The sequence below is a fragment of the Poecilia formosa genome, unplaced genomic scaffold, assembly GCF_000485575.1.
Source record: "Poecilia formosa unplaced genomic scaffold, Poecilia_formosa-5.1.2 Scaffold158, whole genome shotgun sequence".
In the NCBI taxonomy this organism is placed as follows: domain Eukaryota; kingdom Metazoa; phylum Chordata; class Actinopteri; order Cyprinodontiformes; family Poeciliidae; genus Poecilia; species Poecilia formosa.
The window spans coordinates 1,227,385-1,244,814 of NW_006800097.1; the positions used below are offsets into that span (position 1 = coordinate 1,227,385).

The 17,430-nt window shown below is 37.5% G+C and overlaps 1 protein-coding gene across 1 annotated transcript; it reads left to right on the forward strand.

Moving 5' to 3' along the window:
- Nucleotides 1–788: 788 nt before the first annotated feature.
- Nucleotides 789–16,260, forward strand: LOC103146436 (neuronal pentraxin-1). The gene is made up of 6 exons (XM_007564360.2): nt 789–907; nt 6,923–8,157; nt 10,026–10,707; nt 11,887–12,137; nt 14,114–14,293; nt 14,388–16,260. The coding sequence occupies exons 2-6, from the start codon at nt 7,414–7,416 to the stop codon at nt 14,595–14,597; spliced, it is 2,067 nt and encodes a 688-aa protein (XP_007564422.1). The 5' UTR covers nt 789–907; nt 6,923–7,413; the 3' UTR covers nt 14,598–16,260.
- The last annotated feature ends 1,170 nt before the right edge of the window (nt 16,261–17,430 follow it).

A 17,430-nucleotide genomic window follows, 5' to 3' on the forward strand; every position in this document is an offset into this window, starting at 1 on the left:
ACTGCAAATAATTTTGAAATAAACTAATTCATTTTAAAACATTTCTTCATCATCTCAATAATTGTGGTGGATCTTTGGGTAGGTTATTTTTCCTTTCTGGTCCATTTGAAACAACAGGGGAGAAATTGTTTTTATTTTCTAAATTTGTATTTTCAGTACAGAGTATGTGAAAAATATGCTAGTCAGAGCTGCACATTATTGCTGGTAATTATTTCATTCTGTTTTCTTTTATTTTAAGTTGTCTCAGCAGCGCCCCCTTCAGGCCCTATTGCTCCAGGAAAATGCCAATGTACCCAGCTCTGCCCAGACTCCCACACTCCCATCAACGGGTTTGACTCTGTGTGATATTAATTTTTCTTATGTGTTGTGTTAATTTTATATCAGACTGATTGAAAATATGACTGAAACAATTATTTTTGTGTTTACCCAGGTAATCTTGGCTTTATTTACATTTGTTTCAAGTGAAATATTCAGTTCAAAAAACAATGACTGCATTATTAGGCATTTGGTCACATTCTGTGGATAACTTGATAAAGCCAAACTTACTATTTCAAATCAGAACATCTGTCTTGAAAAAGTCTTTCAAGACAGATTGTTAGTTTGATATGACTCACATCATATCAAACATAATTTGCATAAAACAAGTGAAACTACACAGACTGACAGCAAAGAAGACGATGAAAAGGAGCAGACACAAAATAAAGCAGAAATTAAACACACTGAACACTCTGACTGCCCTTCTCATAACTGAGAGCTATATCCTCAGGTTACTCTGCATCAATCAAGGAGAGAGAGAAAGAGAGAGAGGGAGAGCGAGTTAAAATTATCCACCTAAAGCCAATCCTCCTCAAGCTGATCACTGAGCTGAATGGACTAACAAGCTCAGGGACTTCAAAACTACAGGCAGGTAAGAAAACTTTGTTTCTTTCTTGAATAACTAAGTTGCTGTTTTCTGCACAAAACAGATAAATACTTGATTGAATCTAACCTTTTACCCACAGCGAAAGGTTGTCATCCCAAAGAAAAAAATATGGAAATAATTCTGCCACAGTCTGAGATCATTTTCATTTGTTTAGATTATCTGAAGTTTAAAGGAAAAGTATATAGTTTTCAGAGTTTTCTTGGGATTTAATGGTTTACAAACAGTTGTAGGTCAGGATAGCTAGGCTTGAGGCTCAAGTTCATAGTTTTCATGTATTGAACTCTGCAAGACTAACAATCCCAGTTTTTTTGAAGGAAAGCGAATCCAGCCAGTTTGGAGGAACAAATTACATATTTTTTTCTATGTGTCCTTTCAAGACAAACTTGGATAGCTGAGCTATAAATGTGTATATAAAGACAGTGACGGTTAGTAAAAGTAACTCTTAAGTTTCCCTTTAAATGCGCTAAAAAACTTGGCTGAATGTCTCACCAATGTGTTGGTTTAACTCAAATCAGTTTTCCTTTTAATTGCAACAATATTTAGTAATTTGATCATTGTGAATTTTTTAAAATCATTTCTTACAGATTTTTTTGACCAACAACTCCTGATATGCTAATAAATTATAGGAAATCGATAATAAACAACATTTTGGTATGTTATTAAATTCTATGATTTTCTTGAAAGAACACCTCTGTCCTTTGTTTTGTAATAGTTTGATTAGTTTGAGGTCATGCGCTGCAAATTTCACACAACCTCAAATAACTGGATAAATATAGAATTATACAAACTTGTGATTTTTTTAGTTTACTGCCTTAAATCTCCCAATATACATTTAATAAACTGACAATTGTAAATTTTATTGGTACTGGATTTTTTCCATACAAAATACAAAATAATGCAGTACCTGCATTCACTTATTTGCTGGCTTATTTTTCTTATGTAAAGAAGAAAAAATCTTTACTGCAAAATAAAGTATCCAGAGAAAAGTTAAGATAATCAAGTTTTTAATCTTGATTATCTTAACTGTGATTCTAATTGATGTATTTGATTTGTGATGTTGAACTTGAGTGTTTGATATTCCTAGTGTTGTGTTGTTACTCAAAAAAAGTGTTGTTATTTTAGCTAATTTTAAATAAACAATAAGATATGCTAAAAACATAATTCACAATTCTAGCAAGGAAAGCACAATGCCTAAAAGGACACTTGGCATAACCTTACAGTAAAAAGACATCAAATTAATTTAATTTTTACCATTTATTTATTTGAAATATCAATACGTAAAGCAGAGCCAACGAGACATTATTACGATTATTATTTTTTATAAGTTTGATCTATCTTTGAGTCCTTGAGTTCTTGGGTCAGTGCATCACTGATGAGGTTGAAGCCACGTGCAGCTCTGGGACTTTAGCTTGACTCTTCTTCACGGGCAGGAGACAGATTAAAAAAGCCAAGCAAATTGTAAGGATGATCCAGTCCCTTTTCAGGTGTGAAGTGCACCTGTTGACTCGCGTGAGAGGCCAGCTCTCATGAAATAAACTCAGAGAAAACATTATCATTTGAACTGAGTTATTTCTCCTCAACACTTTATCACTGTTAACCATTTTTCATGTCATTTGCCTTAAATGCAAGATTGTTCAGAAACTAACAAAATCAATAATCCGGGCACAGTTCACAGTGAGGTCAAGTGTGACAACAATTAATATATAAATATAATTTTGCAAAAAATGGAAATTTCTGATTTGTTGGAACTGATGTTGAAACACAAAATATCTTTATTACAAACTTATTTATTAATGGCTCTTTAGATTCTTTAGCCTGCTTTTTTCAGACTTCTGAAAAAAGCCTGAAAGATAAATTTTTGTACTATGTTGCTAGAAACCTTGCATAACACAGTGGGCCCAAACCCTTTCATGGTTTAGTGCAGAGGTTCCCAAACTGTGGGGCGGGCCCCCTAGGGGGGGGCGCCGTGTCATTGCATGGGGGGGGCGGGAAGCCGTCTGGATGAAAAAAAAAACCTAAATTTGAACACTGTATGCGCTGGGTTTTTACCTTAGAATGGCCAACTCTGTTATTCCTATGTCAATTTGATACAGTAGAGGCTTCCACACTTCCCATATTTGTGTCTTCTGTCACTTTTACCAGCAGTTAAAACTGTTTAATCCGTTAACATGTTGTAACCTGTTTTTCCGAGCCGCCTTTAAACGTAACATGAGCGCTACGGCTCGCGCTGGGTTTACACCTGTGAAGGAGACCTGCTGCTGCTGGGCGGAGCTACGTAGGTTTGTGTTAGAATCACGGCAGCAAACCAGCAAAACGCAAAGAACTTTTCACAGTTTTTCCCTCCAAACTAACCAACTGAGTTGAGTAAAGCTGTTGGATGCAGGTAATGTTAGCTAAACGATGACTAGCTAACATCAATACAGAACCTTAAGCTTAACAAGTACCATGTAGGCTACCGATGTTGGTGTCTATTTTCAGCTACGTACATTCATTTTGCCCCCCAAAAAGTCGATGCGCGCCCCCTTCAAGTTTTTGAGGATTTTAGCTATTCACAGGCCCATGAATACTGGGAGTCCATTGTTTTGGTGATCTGATACATTTGTCACAAAGTATTTCAATCCAGTTAAAGATTACTCAAAAAAGTGTTGTTTTAACCAGTTTCCACTTTTCCCATCAAGGAAGACCTAATTTTTGAAGGTCAACACTGCCTAAATGTTAATTTTATTAACCTCATAACCTTTGATTTCTTCAGTATAGTACAAAGATTGTTTTGACTATAGATAAAACTTTTAGCCTTTGTGAAAGTTTACCTAAATGCCCGCTTCTACTTTCATAACTTTACTGGGCAAATAGTCACAGAAAACAACTCAAAAATGCTCATCATGCAGTGAGGACACAAGTTACAAACCAAACAGTTTATTGGACGTATGCATTTATATGGAACGTGGTTCTCTTTGGCCAAATGAAAACACACATTGTGAAAAGATTATCAGACTATGTTGTTGAGGCTTCAAAAATTTGGATCTTGTAATATTCTTTCTTATTTTTAAAGTGAGGGTTATTGAGGTATCGGCCTCTAAAGAGTCGTCATATGTTGCTCAGAAAAATAAAATAGGGTTTTATTTTAAAAGGATAATTTACCTTTTTTTTATATACCTGCTTTAAGAGCAGGTATATTTTCACTTACCAAACCATCACTTTACTGTTTAGATATAAAGAGAAAACATTTGCATTGGTAGAATATTATATAAAACAACATTTCATTACCATATTAATTAGCTTTCAAGTTACTCTAAATTAGAAGAGAATCTTTTACTAATATAATGGCAAAAAATGTCAGTAGTTATTTTTATTTAGGTAAAAAATTAGAAAAATATTTAAACCGAAATAGCTAATTTCAGAAAAGAGAAATTTACAAATAAAGTTGAAAGAACATTAAAAAAATCTGAGCACCACCAGTCGTGGTTATATTTGCAGTTGCTGATCAAGATGAGGTATAACTCATGTTCCTGTTAAAGTTAACCATGCAGCCAGAGAACCTAATGGGGAGGGTTGAGTCGTGCAAAGCACGAGGTCAAAGTCTGCACAGGAAGAGGCAAAGCATCTTTTAGCCTCAGACAGGTCAGGACCCTGTGTACATGTACACTTATAAGGCAACTGGGTGTCTAGCGCTGTCTTAAAAAGCTAAACTGGCACTGAGAATGACACTGTATGTCAACAACTTCTAAGAAATCTTTCCTAAAGCTGTGTAAAGAACTTTCTTTAGCTTTAAAATAAAACACATATATTTCAATCTATTCCTAAGCCTGGTTAATCACAAGTTCTAAACATCTTTCATACATACTAGTGTGACAATGAAATAACACTTTCAAAGTTGACCATCATTTAAAAATCTCAAAAAATCAAGACAAAACAAAACAAAAAAGAAACATTAGGCACTTTGTGATCACTTATGACGAGACATGCAGAAAATATATTCCTAGTGTTCACAAAACAGAACAATAGTCTGTTTGTTTTTTATGTGTGTTTTTTTTATATTACCACAAAAAACTGACAGTAGGGCCTGGGAGGGAATCTGTTGTTTTCCTCCAGCTGTTATTGAGGGAGATGCGGGTTACATTCAAATCACCAGATATTCAAAACATGACTTTTATGAAAGTCATGGAATGTTTTCTGAAAGGAACAATGTTAGTGTTTTGTGAAAAGATACTTTATTTTCTGCAATTAAACCAAACACTGTTCTAGGATGTCTTATTATTATTGATAATTTTACCTCTTTGCCACTGAAGAGGTATTTGTTTTGAAATTTGATTATTTCATTTTTTGTTAGGTTTTTTATTTATTTATTATTATTCACATTGTGTTTTATTGTATTCTTGTGAAGAAAAAGAAACAGATCTTTGCTTGGAGGGCATCCATGTGCTGCCACGTGTCGTTGAGAAGTATCATGTCTTTAAAGCTCCCTTAATGTTGTCTTTAAGTATGGCTTGTTGTCAGGTTAAGTCCCTCATGTTGTTGCTAAATCTTTTTATCACTCACTCAAAGGTAGCCAATCTACTGTCTGAAGAGGAAAAAAAAGATGTCATGCCTTTCCGGGTCAAGCTAGAAGTTGTTTATTGTGATTTCATATGCAGCAAAATGCATAAAAGCAGCAGGAGTTCCCTAAGAAATCCATGTGACTGTTTGGACTGCAATTTCCCTCACCAGCTTGCGTATCCATGGTAACTTACTGCAATATTGTTTAGTGTTGCTATTGCCATCTCAGACTTTAGCTCAGAGTTGTACCTCAAATTCAGGATAGACAGTCCAGGCACCAGGATGTTGGCTGCTAGTTCTACTGTAACGTCATCTCAGGTTTTACTATGTATGGAGCCTGTCGAAAAGGAAAATGCAGCGATCTCTTACTTAGGGATGTATATGCATGCATACTAGCAGAGACAGGATGACCAATAAAAAGCCATGTTGTAATATTTTTATGCAGGTCAGCTCTAAGTGCTACATGACTAACAGCTTTGTTGAGTGTTATGTTATTGAAAGTTTATCCATTTATTTTGATGACTACTTAAATGTCATGGGAATTTTTTTTTTTTACTGCTCAAATGCTACTACCAAAACTTCAAACCAACATCTGTTCAAACATAAATTTTCACAGTAGCGCAGCAACAAACTGGAATTAGTTAGTTTGTTTATATTTCAAAACCTCTTTTTTTTTCAAAGTCACATAAAGGGCATGACATCAGACTCAAATGTCCATGGTCTCAGTGGGTGTTTAAACTGGTGATTGGCTATAAGGATAAGGAGCTTAAAAGGAACAACAGCTTATGTGTTCTGAAACCTTATTTCTTGGCTTTGCATCACACTCTTTGGCAAGCCTCACAAACATCCTTAAGTTGTTTTAGAAATGAAAACATTCACTTTTGTTCCACTTCTGTAAATTTAGTAGAACTCACTCAAATTGTGCTTTTAATACCTTAAAGTTATTTTCTTCTTAAATTAGGCATAAAACAGTCCCCGTCTCTTCAAATTTTTCCCCCCTCTCTAAGTTAAGCAAAAATATATATTTCAAAACCTCTATTTGTGGAAGATATGTGAGTATCAAGGTATAAAAGAAATCTATTAGTAGTCAAAAACTGATATTTGGATGGAGCTCAAACTAGATGTTAACACAAATTTCAACAGAAAAATGAATAAAGTTCTATAATGGTTGTAAATTAGTACATGACATTTAGAAGAGACAATAAATGGAATTGTGATTTTAGATTGTCAGTGGATATAAATGTAGCTTATACTTTTTCTTTAAGACTCAGCAGATGTTATGATTGTTTAGTGGGATCTCTGTTGGTAATAAGGTAAAGTCATCATTTATTAAATGAAGAACATATTTCAACAAAACATCTTATAAAATTTAGCAGTTTGCATCAATTAATGGTTTTGTTTCAATATGCTTTCATTTGCCCAGACTGTTTTTTTTTCTTACCTCGTTCTCTGTCTGTGCAACAGGAAATGTTACTCCAGGATCTGGTGTTTAGAAGCTGAAGTTAAATGGATTACACTGAGCTGTCAAGCACAGGAAGTCACAGGAGCCAAGACTGATCACTTGCCTGGCACTGGCCCAACACCACGTCCTCGAGTGGGTGGAAGAACCTTTCACAATACATCAGCCAAGTTCTCACAGCCTGTTGATTTGCCATGGAGCCAAGAGACTTTGTCTGATTCGAATAGGTTAACTTAAGGGCAAAAAGATAAACAGTTTGGCAGCGACCTTTGTTCATTTCTAGATCACTTCCTTGCTCTCTTGGCATTTGCGTTACTTATATTTGTTTTTTTATCATTCAAGAGGAAATTATGTCTCAAGTGAATCTGTTGAAATGAGATGCTACAAAACACCTACATCCAATACAAATGACATCCATTCATGGTGTTCTTCAAAGTAAAGCTAATTTTTGGGGAAACTGTCATTTATCAAGGGACTACATTCATTCTAACAAAACATGGCCAGAGACAACAGCCTTCTGAGCCTCATGCCTTCACCTGTGAGGTATGAGCAAAAGTGTGGACCACTCCTGCCTCTTTTTCCCCTACATTCTCTGATTTTTTATTACTTTTTGTCATGTGCTGCTGCTGTGGGCACCATAGAATATGACTATGGAATTAGTCCCAAATTTGTCTGTACTCCCGTTCCCCCAGAAGCAGATCCCAGCTGTTATTCACCACCCTCTGTGCCCCATGGACCAAGTAGTAGCAGTCATGGGAATGACCACAGCACTGGCAATCATCGAGGCATAATGTCAGATGAGGCAAAAGCCACCATTTTGCACCTTCGTGAAAGCCTTGTAAGGCAGAAGGAAACAATCCTGGACCAGAGGGAGACCATCAGAGAACTGACTGCCAAACTCACATTGTGTGAAGGGTTTGGTGGTCACCACAGCATTGGTCATCACGAAAGCCACCATGGTTACCAAGACAATCATGACACGCACCATGGCAGCCATCATGACAATCATAACAGCCACCATGATGAGCACCTTGGACATCATGGCAGCCATCATGGGCCATCATCACTGCACCATGGGCCCTCAGCACATCATGGCAGTGATCATCACTCCTCCCATGGCAGCCACAGGTCAGACCTCCACCACCAAAAGGGCTCGTCATATAGCAAACACAACTCTTTTTCGCCAGAACAGACTGGAAAGACGCTACAGACGTTGAAAGAGAGGCTGGAGAACTTGCAGGTGAGTGAAGCAAAATTAATTTCAGACTTTTTCAATGTTCACTTTGACCTTAATTCTAAACTGTTACCAAAATGTTGTTAATGGGTTGCCATGTCATGGTTTTGAAGTGTCACTGAAACTTTTGTATTTTTGGATATTTATGTTAGCCTTGCTATTCAAAGTGCTTAAGTTTATCATCCATGCACAGGGAAAAAACATAAATTGTTTACAGGAAGAACCTCACCGAGAGTCAAGCTAGAGTCTTCTTGTGGGAATCCAACAATGCTGCTAATCTTTCCAACCGTGCAGTATCTAAATCAAACAGCAGAAACATGCATGTTGTTTCTCATCTTGGCGTTTTGTGGGGGCATTTTGACACCTGTGTTTTGTTTACATTGTTTCAAATCAACTTATTTTAACTTTCACCTTCTTCTGGTGGTGTGGTTTCTTGAAATCTTGAAAGTTGCAAAGGGATTTGGTATTGGCAGAAAAGACTTGCAGCCTTTGTTTGTTTACTCTACAACATCCGACAATGCAATGCATACCCGGATACAAGAAGGCATGCGAATTGAGGTTGTAGCATGCATCTGGTACCTGAGTTGTGTTGAGGTTGGATAGCACACTAAACAAATCTCTCTGGATTTCATTTGTAATCGTACTCAGACTACACCCTCCCAACAGTCTTGGTACGTTACGCACCCCAGTGCAATTTCTGTGTTTATATCCAAGTTAAAAAACAAAACCAAATGGGGGAAGGAACCAGAGTTTGTTTTAATGGGGCTCCAGCTCCAGTCCTCCTATTTTTAGATGTCTCTATTCCAACACAGCTGATTGAAATGGCTCAGCTGTACCTGAGCATGCCACAAAGTTGTGCAGAGGCAGTGATTTGATTCACAAGTGTTGAATCAGATAAAAGAACTAAAACATGCAGCATACCCACTCTCGAGGACAGACATTAGACACCACCGTTTTAAATGGACCAAACACTTAAGGTATACAAACATCAGAAGTGCCTATGGGGTGTTTCTTACTACTGTCATTCCAATCAGAGTAAATGAAAAAGACATTTAAAAATTGTTATAGTTAGAACTGTAAACATTTCAACAACCTGTGAAATGTTGTCACAGCCTTTCTGTGGTGTCTTGTGACTTTGTGAAAGCTGGGATAGCCTACAGGTAATGATGAACCAGAACAACATAAATCAGGGACAACAATTGTGCAGATGGAACAATATAACAACTGCACAGATTTTTAAAACAGTTTTACAGTTATTGTGGTTTTTAAAAGTAGATCTTTAAGTGTTAACTGGTCTCTTCTCAACTTATTTTAAGCATACTTCAAGTGAATGAGATATAAAGGTCATTAAATAGATTATATATATTATCTATTTTCTTTAGAAAACAATCAAAATGTGATTAAATATTCTTATCTTCCCAATTCAGAAAATAAGTACAAAGACATATTTGCTCCTAGTCAAAGCAAACCTGTCTTTTAGAGACTCCCTCCTCTAACAAGATGTCTACACCACTAGCCCCTGGTCATGCACCGAAGGGCGCTAGCCAGCCTCACCTTCAATTACCTTCATCCTTCTTGATAAGGCTACTAACTGTGGCGTGTGTTGGCAGGAAACAAAGCCGGATTTGCCGGTGAGGAAGATGAGAACAAGCAACGGGGAGAGGGAATGAAAGCTAATGAAGGCAGGGGTTGAAAGTGCTTTGAAATTTAAGAAATATCTTGCTAAACATTTTTAGTACTACTCCATTAGGATATTATTGCAATAGAAATAAAAATGCTATTTAAAACTTGATTTCATTGTTTCGATTAAAACTCAGACCTCAGGTATGAGATGATAGAGCAGTTTATAATACTATGTATATTTTTATCTCCAGGCAAGAAACTCCTCCAGTTCCTACTCAAGCTCCCTGAGAGAACTCCTCCAGCGGAAGATCAATGCTCTAGAAGAACAGCTGCACAGTTACTACAGAGACCACCATAATGACCACCATGCTGATCACCATGACGACTCACATAATGACAACCACAACGGCAGCCACCATGATGACCACCATTCTAGTCACAATGGTGGCCATCCTGACGATAGCCACCATGATAGCCACCATAGCAGTGGTCACCATGGAGACCATCACAGCAGCCACCACGGTAGCCATAGATACAACCATCACAGCAACCATCACAGTCGCCATTTTGACCCTCAATATGGCTGGCATCATGGTCGTCACTATGGTCACCATGACGACCATCACAGCAGCCACCACAATGACCATCATAATGACCACCATAGTGACCATCATGGTGGCCATGATAGCTATCATGGCCACCATGATTCTCTCCATGGACCTGGACATCATGATGACCACCACGATGATCACCATGGTGACCACCACGATGATCACCATGGTACTCACCATGACACTGAGGACCATGAGCACAACCACGAAGGGGAGCACCCGCCCAGGCGCCTTCCTTACACTAGCAAGGAAACGAGTCTGCGGGGCCCTGGACACAGCAAGCTGGAAACAGTTCTCAGCCAACTACATCACAATGACCATGGTAAGCGCACACACCCACACATGTTCTGACCAAACATTTATATGAATCAGTTGCTATTGGTAATTAGGTATTTTAGATTATTCATCAAAGTTACATCTTCACATAAATACTCAAATATCCTGCAGCTTACCTTTAACTCTATATTTAACAAATATTCCATATACATAATGTTTCCATTTGTTACTGTTCTGATCCCCATTTGAGCCACTCATCGGTGTTGAAATGTGACAGATTAGAGGTCCTAATAAAACAACAAATAACTTCACGAGGCCTTGTGGTAATAGGTATTATTCAGTGGAGTCTGTGGAATAGTGGAAAAGTATGAAACAGTTGAAACGACTGGCGCCTGCCTTCATCTCTGACTTCTGACATGTCTCCCACTAAACTGCCCTCTTACAGGCATTGGCATTCACCAGTCCCTGTATATTTACTCCTATGTTTCCTCGGTCCTTTGTGGAGTTGTCAGTAGTTTATATTAACATGTGGGAGTTACACAAGGAAGCACTAGGTACTATTAGCCAGTGTTGACAGGTTTCCTAATCCTCGTCCCCACGGCACACACTGCCGTACATGTTTTAGATGTTTCGCTGCTTCATGACACTTAATTTTAATTGATGGCTGATAAACAGGCTTTGCTGAACTGCAATCATCTGAATCATGTGTGTTAAAGGAGGGAAATGTAAAGAGAGAGTGCCTTGTGGAACAGAGCTGAGAAACACTGGTATAACACCTTAAATTATGGTTTACTTCTTAAACCTTACACTTTAAGCTAGAAGCCCTACTTTGGTCAGTTAGCTACAGCTACTTTTGTCATTTTATATGGTTGTTTTATTCTTAATGTTATTTGTTTACATTTAATAAACTGTCACCAGTCATGACTTGGATTAAATTATGCATAAGAAGAGATAGACATCATCTATTTCTACTTATGACTATGTTTAATGTGCCTCCTAAATCATCTCAAGTCATGTATAGTGTGTTAAAACAATTATTCAACTTTTGTAGTTAACAAAAACCAACAACAGTTAAAACTAAGCTATGGAAAGGAATTCCACTGAAAATCTCTAGCCTGCTAATGGCCAAAGGTGTTTTTTTTGTGTGTGTGAGAGAAAAGTGCAGACTATGTTTGATCTTTAGATTGACTGGAATTAATCCAATCTTTTCTCCCAATCTTACCAGGAAACCAAAAGAAGCTTAAGAGTCCAAGTGCTTTCCTGCTTGAGTTTCCCATGAGGACCAACTACATGTATGCCAGGATGAAGCGATCAGTGGTCAATGAGATCTTCGCCCTGACCATCTGTCTGTGGCTGAAGCCAGGGGAAGGTTCTGGCCTCGGAACACCCATTTCCTACGCCGTGCCTGGGCAAGCTAACGAGCTGGTGCTAATGGAGTGGGGCAGCAACCCAATGGAACTTCTCATTAATGACAAGGTGAAAACATTGTAACATGGTCACATGTACAAAAACATCTACCATCAGATATGGCAGAAACTGATACTACAAAAATGTGGTTTAAGCACACATAAGCATTTAACCAAAATCTTATATGAGGTCATGCCTTCTTATACACTTGTTCAGGCATAATTTTAAAAAATGATAGTGAATATACAGAAATATATATTTTTACAATTATAAAATAAATGACCAGCTGAAGAAAGTGGGCAACAGGGTTGACTTCTTAAAGGAACATTCCTGTACTACTTTTCCCGACAGTCAAACGTGTTTAGTCGATTTACCCAAATGTTTCCCGTTCCTCGTAAAAAACTTCAATACTAATCTAAACAATAACATCAACTTATTTACTTCATGTATTATTTATGTTGTATTTTAAAAAATGCCCAGGCTTTTTCGGATTTTCTTATGAAGAGAGGTTTGTAAATCTAATTGTATATATTCTGTTTCTCCAGGGAATTAGTTGTGGATATCTAGGTTCGCCTGACACTAACCTACATACAAATGAATGACCTACTAAGATTTCATTATACTGCTAATCCCCTAATCTTTTTTCTCTGAAAATCCTTTACGTTTTTTCCTTTTGAATGGAAAATAGATGGTTGACTATGTCCCTTCCCTGCCCCAGTACTGGGTGATCACAACAAACAAATAAGCAAAGCAATTAATCCTGTTATAGTCTTGTACTGACTGACCTAATTGTCTGTCGGAGAGACCAGGAAGATAAAACTATCATGTTTGCTGTCTGTGAGTCACATGCACAGTCATGACCAAAACTATTAATGACCCACTTAAGACCATGAATTCAGTTAGCAAGGTTTAAAATAATTTGTCGAGTTGAGGTGATCTTCTTCACTGTTCACATGAAAGGCTTATTGTTCAGAATATTAACCATTTTTGCCAGTCTGCTCTTTATAGGATATTGCTGAGAGTACAGTAAGCTGACACTGACGGGTTAATTAATCAGGGTATCTGTTTAAATACCCAGGCTGCTCTTGGCTTCATTACAAATGCTGCTCATAGCTTTCTAAAGGGACTAATAAAACAAAATTAAAATTAAAAGACTAATGAGTAGTGCATCTTTAATTTTGACAATTTTACTTCCAGATATATATTTTCAAACACTTGAAAACTTCTTTCTTTATGCACATACTGTGTGTGTGATACCCTTTTTCATTTAGTTTATCGTCAGTGCACAGCAACACATGTTGAGGTCCATCGCTTGCTGATCTGTTTTATCTTCGTATTGTGGTATTTATGCAGAAATTTAAAACGCTATTGTAAATATTTATTGCTAGTTCTAAACAGAAAAGTTTATTTTCCCCCTATTGCTGCTAAAAGAGATAGGTGGCACTCTGGTGATCTATGGTTTTCTTAAGAGAAAAGAAAAATCCAAATAACCAAATTTCTGTTTTTTATTGGCAAGGGAAAATAAGTGAACAAGCTTTATTTGGGTAGTTATAGGTGTGGGGGTCAGGAGGCATTATTTTATAACTTGCTGCTACATACAGCTAGAAAAAAACTCTAGTTAGTCCGGCAATTCCTCTGCCCTGGCTTTAAATCACAGGAATGGGGTGAAAATTTTAATCTGCTTTGAAACTACAGCTTTAAAAATGTGGCATAACTTGATATTTGTGACCAGCTTGAGCCTAGTGGAATATCAACGTAATAAAATAATTTCTCAAAAACAGTTCACCATGTCCAACAGATGTAGGGATGTTGGACATGGTGTCCACAAATTGACCTATTTTATTCATTTATTTTATCATGTTGCATTTCAAGATATCCACCACACTAGTAAAAATGAATGAAACTGATAAACCGTTTGGGTCAGAGTTATTGACAGGACGTAGCAGGCGTTTGTGAAGACGGCACTTTAAAAGTCTTCAGTTTTAGTTTAAATAACAGATTTTTGTGTATTTTTTTCTACCCTTTCCTTCTTTCCTGGTTTATAGGCGGTGACAGTACCAATAAGTTTGACAGATGGAAAGTGGCATCATGTGTGCGTGACATGGTCAACACGTGACGGCGTTTGGGAGGCTTACCAGGATGGAGTGAAGAAAGGTTCCGGACAGAACCTGTCAGCCTGGAATCCCATAAAACCAGGAGGGATCTTTATGTTGGGTCAGGAGCAGGTGAGACGTTTGCTATAAGTATTATTGAACTTGTTAATCTGTACCTCCTCTTTGGAGTTTTATTTATTTATGTGCCTTCTCCTCCACACCACAGGACACAATGGGAGGTCGCTTTGACATCACTCAGTCTTTCTTGGGAGAGTTGTCAGATCTCCAGTTCTGGTCCAGAGTCTTGACAGCCAATGAGATTCACACCCAAGCAACATGTGGAAGCCACCTCGTTGGTGACGTCCTGTCGTGGTCTGAAGAGCAATTGGAACTTCATGGAGGGCTGACTGAGCTTCCTTTTGAGCCTTGTCACTAAAGAGAAACATTGAATTCTCACAGGCAAAGCAGTAGGATTATACGATTAAATGCATGTGTCAAAAATGGATGGGGAGTGGAGAAATATAATCTTCCTGTCGTCTCCACCTACGCGCTCACTTCCATGTTCTCAGCAGAACTGCTTTGAAAGCTCCCAAGAGCGCAGCGCTCTGGATTTACTGCCTGTATGGTCACGACTGCGGCTGCTCTGATAGATTCAACACACATAATTGGATTTCCTTTCAGCAGAACAGCGACAGAAGTTGCTGGATGCTATTGACGAGCTTGCTGCAATCATCACAAACAGTAAAAAAGGGTGAAAAAGAGAGTAAAAGGGACAGGAGTAAAAGCCTCATCAGCTCCTCAGCAGGACTGATGTTGTCACAGGATGTGTTTCTTTTGCAGGTCAAACCTGGCGTTTTTATAGCATTACTCGATAATGTTAACTTGTATACATTATATTAGTATTTCATATTGAAAATAACGCAGGTTTTTGGAAGAAAAACAAATACAATTGAAAAAAAATAAAATGGATGGGTTATGTGTTGCACCAAATTATGCATGTTGACAACACAGAACTCAAAATGCTTTTCAATTGACCGCTGTCGAAGGGTTGTTGCATAACAGTGAGATGGTTCGATGTCAGGTGTGACATGCTATGGCTTCAAGCCACCCAACAGCATCAAAGCAGGTAAACCGGCCTGCAACGTGTCAGCGCTGTGAAGCCAACGTCTCCTCATCAACTGGCGGCTTATGTTAGGATTTACCTGTGAACATCTGACCTGATCCTGCCTATTTCCAACCAGCTCAAACCTTAAGGCAACGGCAGACATGCCAACACATTTGCAGTTGCACATGCTCAGAAGAGCTGAAGAAGTGAAAGAGTATTGCTGATCCCATGGTAGCAGCTTGTACCTTCAGTTCTTTTTTTTCCCCTTTTTCTACATGTACATAATAATAGATTGTCTCTTTCCATTGATTAAAATACTTTATGACTGTATTTGTTACATTGTAAATAAGTAAAATAAATAAATAAAAAAAAAACAGCACTTTCCTAATCTTTACTTACCTCATTTTGTTTTTGGAGCATATCTTCTGTAACAAATTGTTGAAATCAGTCTAAGTTCGGCTTTAAGTCAGGCTTTATTGCTTTGACCGGTCTCTGTGTTAAAAAGGGATATTAACTACAGCATTTTAAAAAACATTTTAGTTTTAAACATCTGCTAAATCTTTTTTGTATGCCAAAGTATGAAGCACTTTGAAATGTTGTTCCTGTTTTTTCTGTGATAAATAGTGGGCCAAATGTGTGTTACACCTCTTTCAAACTTTTTTCTTTGTTTTCGTCACTTAGACTACATATATGTACTGCAGAGAAATGTTTGCAAGCTCTTAACTCAATATGTAGAACAATGGTAGCATCATCATCATTAACACAAGATCTGCTTATTTTCGCCTTTGCTGTATATTCCAGCATTTTGATAGCATTTGTTTTGTTCATTCCTGTGTTTGTCTATAACGTGTTATAGTTCAAAACAGTCCCTCCCTCAAGTGTGAGCCAAAAATACATACAGATTTGTAAAACTTGAAGGAGGAAGATTATGAATAATAAATCTGGAAAATGTTTGTAAATATACACCAATTTTGAATAAAACAATTTAAAATAACATTTCTGTATCGTCCTGTAGAGGACATAGTGTACCCAGGCAGTTCATGAGTCTTAGTGATGTTAGCCTCTTTTACAAAAGTACGAAAAGTCAAAAGTTATTTGGTGTTTGAAGAGTTAGTCCAGACTGAAGTGAGCTTCTGCAAAGTTTCTATCTGTGATAATTTGCTTGCTAAATAAAATTGTGGGATGATTGAAGTTGACTGCTAGTCAGAGACACTGTCTGCTTTAGCTGGCTTTACCATATTAAACTATTAAAACCAACAATAATGCTCATATGCACCTAAGAACAGGTCAGTGAAGCTATAATTTGCAAAGGCTCACCAGTAAAAGATTGGAAGAAATGAATACCTAGTCTAATGAGCTTTGATTTCAGCAGTGGCACTCAGGTGTTATGGTCAAAAATTGATACAAACAAAACTAAACATTTTGGTTATATCATGGGTTGCATCAATGGGTCTAAGTCTAAGATGATGTAAAATGAGTAATTTTCCTATTACGTAGACAGTGCCCTCATCATATTGAAGGCCAAGTTCAAAAACAGAAAACAAAAAAAGGTGTATACATTTTAAATTCAAAGTATGTGGTGAAATGAGCTGTTGTTTAAAATATTGCTCAGCCACCACAAGAACTTAAAAATATACCTTGCATCAATTCTAGAGGAAAATGACAAGTTTAATCTTGAAAAGAAATAAAACACTTTCCACAAAGCATCTCAGCTTCTCACCCAAAATGGATTGGAGTTTAAAACTACAAATAAATGGGATTTAATACCTGGATGCATCTATCCTTTTATTAAGTTTCTGTGCTTGGTCTCATGTGGTTTAAGGGGGACTGGAGCAAATGATCAATGATAAACTGACATTTTTCACCCTGTACAGGTCACAAGCTAACCAGAGGGCAACACACAGACATATAGGTGAAATTTAGGGAAACCATCTTAACTTAATCAGTGTTTTGGATGGTGGAAGGAAGCTGGAGTACCCAGGAAAACACAAATGCAGAAGGAAAACATTCAAGGTCAACATGGTCTTGCTGTGAGGCAACAGTGCAAACAACAACTCCACTGTGCACCCTGGTTTGATGCAGCAACTCCAGGATGAGCATCAGTAAGAGCATTTCAGCCCGCAAGTTAGTTAATGCATACAGGTTATTGAAACATTTAGGCAAT

Bases quoted from the DNA above. Each gene is read 5' to 3' on its own strand.
- LOC103146436 (XM_007564360.2), top strand. From the start codon at position 7,414: ATGGCCAGAGACAACAGCCTTCTGAGCCTCATGCCTTCACCTGTGAGG. The intron at 10,708-11,886 runs GTAAGCGCACAC...CAATCTTACCAG, and splicing joins ACTACATCACAATGACCATG to GAAACCAAAAGAAGCTTAAG. The intron at 12,138-14,113 runs GTGAAAACATTG...CCTGGTTTATAG, and splicing joins AACTTCTCATTAATGACAAG to GCGGTGACAGTACCAATAAG.